The sequence below is a fragment of the Myotis davidii genome, unplaced genomic scaffold (assembly GCF_000327345.1).
Source record: "Myotis davidii unplaced genomic scaffold, ASM32734v1 scaffold1396, whole genome shotgun sequence".
Lineage (NCBI taxonomy): Eukaryota > Metazoa > Chordata > Mammalia > Chiroptera > Vespertilionidae > Myotis > Myotis davidii.
In genome coordinates, this window is record NW_006287916.1 from 215,459 (window position 1) to 218,869 (window position 3,411).

General features: G+C 41.4%; 1 protein-coding gene across 1 annotated transcript in view; it reads right to left on the bottom strand.

The window, feature by feature from the left end:
* Window positions 1-43: 43 nt before the first annotated feature.
* TACR3 (tachykinin receptor 3) overlaps window positions 44-3,411 on the bottom strand; it is a gene marked incomplete at its 5' end in the record, with an annotated part of 50,796 nt that continues 47,428 nt past the window's right edge. Inside the window, 2 exons of the mRNA XM_006759756.1 lie at window positions 44-402; window positions 2,019-2,215. Coding sequence (XP_006759819.1) covers window positions 90-402; window positions 2,019-2,215 — 510 coding nt within the window. The remainder of the gene's footprint in view (window positions 403-2,018; window positions 2,216-3,411) is intronic.

The following is a 3,411-nucleotide window of genomic DNA, read 5'->3' on the forward strand; positions in this document are numbered from 1 at the left end:
GTAGGCAGGACAGGATTGATACATGGTGAGGAGAAAGGGGCCTAGGCTGCCACCACGGTGGCCTCACCCCCTCACCTCAGGGAATGGATTTAGGGACACTCGTCCACAGAGGTATAGGGTGAGCTTATGAAACTGGAGGTGGTGGAGGCGGACTTGGAATTCCTGCGGGAGCAGCTATTGGAGCTTGGGTCTCTTGGTGTTGCTCTCTTCTTCTGGCTGGATTTGGCATTGACGGAGTCGCTGGGGTCAAACACCACTGACACGGACTCCATCCTTGTCACCGTGTACAGGCTGCTTTGCCTGGTGGGGTGGAACCTGGTGGCCTTGAGCTCCAGCTCATCATAGCTAGACACCTCGATGAAAGGACACCAGCGAAAGGCTCTCTTGAAGCCAGCTCGAAACCTGAGAAGTGGGTCACAGGGAGAAAGAGTCATGCTTTTCAAGAGGAAATTTCTTTCACTGCCACAGAAAGGCATTTAGCCAACTCAGTGTTTTAATCTGATTTTCTAGTCACACTCTTAGAATTTAGGCCACAGCATTGGTACTAGTCTTTTAAGTTCTTCTTGTTTGCTTTGAATCTTAATTTACCCTCAAGGAGAAGCAAGTCATCAGAGAGTAAAAGGACAGCGTCAGGTAATCAATATAACAAAGAAACAGTGTACCTTTCTTCAATAATTGTATACATTTGCATAAGTGCAATTGAATTAGTCTTGGAACTTAAATATGGCATATTTGGAAACAGCTTTTTTCAGTCATAATTACACACTTATAAATTAAAGTCTTATTTAGTGTTAGAATTAGTTGCTAAACTTGATGGGTGTTTTATTTTTATTTTTAGAAGAGTTTATTTGAGCCAAACTGACAACATGTACCAGGGAGCAAGATCACAAATGCCCCCAAATCATGATGGTTTTTATCTAATCACATGTGAAAGTGTAAAATCCTTGGCTTTGTAAACTATTAAATGAAGTTGATCAAAAAAAGATGTACTGCTTGTGGGGTGGCTTGAATTGATATATGGCTTATGCAATGAGTGAAAAAAGAGTAAGAATTAAGTAACAAACATAAGGCACAGTGTGGTGGAGGCCCTGTTGGAAAGAGAGCTTAGAATTTAGCTCAGGCAGTTACTTAGATGAAGTTCCGTTTCTCCTTGTGCTCAAAGTAGCTCAAAACGCATTGGTTTATTAAGGAAACTATCAGCCCTATGAAATTAATCCCACTCATCCACGTGCTGACCTTACAACTTAGGTGATTTTTACCTGGAAACCACATTTTACTTTTTTTTTCTAGCCTTAAATTTAACTGTAAATATTTCTTCTTCTTCTTCTTCTTCCTCTTCTTCCTCTTCTTCTTCTTCTTCTTCTTCTTCTTCTTCTTCTTCTTCTTCTTCTTCTTCTTCTTCTTCTTCTTCTTCTTCTTCTTCTTCTTTCTTCTTCTTCTTTTTTTTAGCTTCACTTTAAAAATAGCTTTTCCCTGACCACTTCAACTTCTTCACAACCCATTCCCATGTTGCACCCTCTCTTATTCACTGAGCTCCTTATGCAGGAAGGTAGATTGGAATTCCCCTTGTCTGTATTGTTGCCTCTATCACACTCACAGCAACATCTTCCATTTACAAGTTTATTTACAAAACACCCATTTTAGTAGCGTACACTCACATATGCCATCATCTGTGCAGGCCTATGGAGTATCTTCATTTCTTTGAGGACCTGAGCACATCTTCACCTCCCCCTCTTCATCATGAGTGCATCCCTTTTTCCTTGGCATATACAGTTATGAAAGGCTTGGAGGGAGGATTTGGCCCCTATAAAAACTGCCTGGTCAGAATCTCTGAGAGCATTGTTTTGAGGGTGAGGTATTTTATGTAATAGGGGAGAGTCTAGAAAAATATCCAGCTCTGTGCTCCTCTCAGTGAATTTTTCCATTTTAAATTCACACCAAGAAGCTGGAACAACATTATATGCTCCCAGTGATGCCAGGAGGGACAAGAAACTGGCATTGGGCAATTTTGTTTTTACCTTTTATTCAGACAACAGTAGATGATGGGATTGTACATGGTCGAGCTCATGGCCAGCCAAAAGCTCGCCAGGTAGACCTGCTGGATGTATTTCCACCGATTTAGTTGTTGATAGATTGCAGTGAGGATGAAGTAAATATGATAGGGCAGCCAGCAGATGGCAAATGTCACCACAACAATAATCATCATTTTTACAACCTAGAAGAAAAGAAGGAAAAGGTCATATTTGGAAAATTTAAAAGTCATGAAATATATTACTTTCAATAGCTTCCTGAAAATCATATTTTTCTTGGCAGTGCAGTTAAATCCATAGCATGCCTACGGAATAGTCAAGATATGTTTTTAAATGGGAGGTAATAAAGGGACATTGCTATGATAAATCTCAAGGAAACATGCTTGGTCACCATTCCATCTTTACCTAACCTGAGTGAATGGGTGGCACTAAATTAAACTGAAACAAATTTGGTTTAATAGGTCTGTCTACTAATTTTTTTCATACTTCTTTTGGGAGTTTAGAAATAATGTTCAGAATATCTTAAAATAATTTTGAGGCTTACCCACAGTTAGATCAGAACACAAACTAGAGAGTCTTGACAAAAATGGCCTATATAGCACCTTAGAACTATGAAAATATATCACCTGTGTACTGGGCTTGTCAGTTTTTAAAAATATTTTTAAAATTGATTTTTAGAGAGAGAGGATGGGAGAGAGAGAGAAAAATATCTATGTGAGGGAAACATCGATTGCTTGCCTCCTGCACATCCCCTACAGGGGAGATAGTCCACAACTTGGGCATGTGCCCTGATCAGGAATCAAACCAGCAACCTTTTGGTGGGTGCACAGAACAACACCCAACCAACTGAGCCCCTACAGGCCAGGACTGGACTTGTCATTTGACTACAAGCTGGAGATTCAAATGAAAGCTGGCAAGATTGAAGATCATAAGAGACACGATTCTAGAAATAGACAAAGCATGAAATGGATCAGTGTGGAAGGCAAAGCTCTCCCAAGGGCCTAATCACTGTACCATCAGGTGACTAGTACTGAGCTGATAGAAACTGACCACCAGAGCTGAAAATCCAGGTCAGTAGCTCATAGAATGTCATCATTGACTCTACCATGTAAAGTCTTTTGATTTTCTCAGAATTCTTTGAATTGTATTTTCCCCCAAAGGTCTGTGTTCAGAGTTCTGCATTTTATCTCTCCTCTTTCTTATTCATATACTAGAGGCCCGGTGCACAAAAAATTGTGCACTCAGGGGAAGGGGGGGTGGTCCCTCAGCCTGGCCTGTGCCCTCTCGCAGTCTGGGACCCCTCGGGAGATAACGACCTGCTGGCTTAGGCTTGCTCCCGGGTGGCAGAGGGCAGGCCCAATCCCTAGGTGCAGCCCCTGGT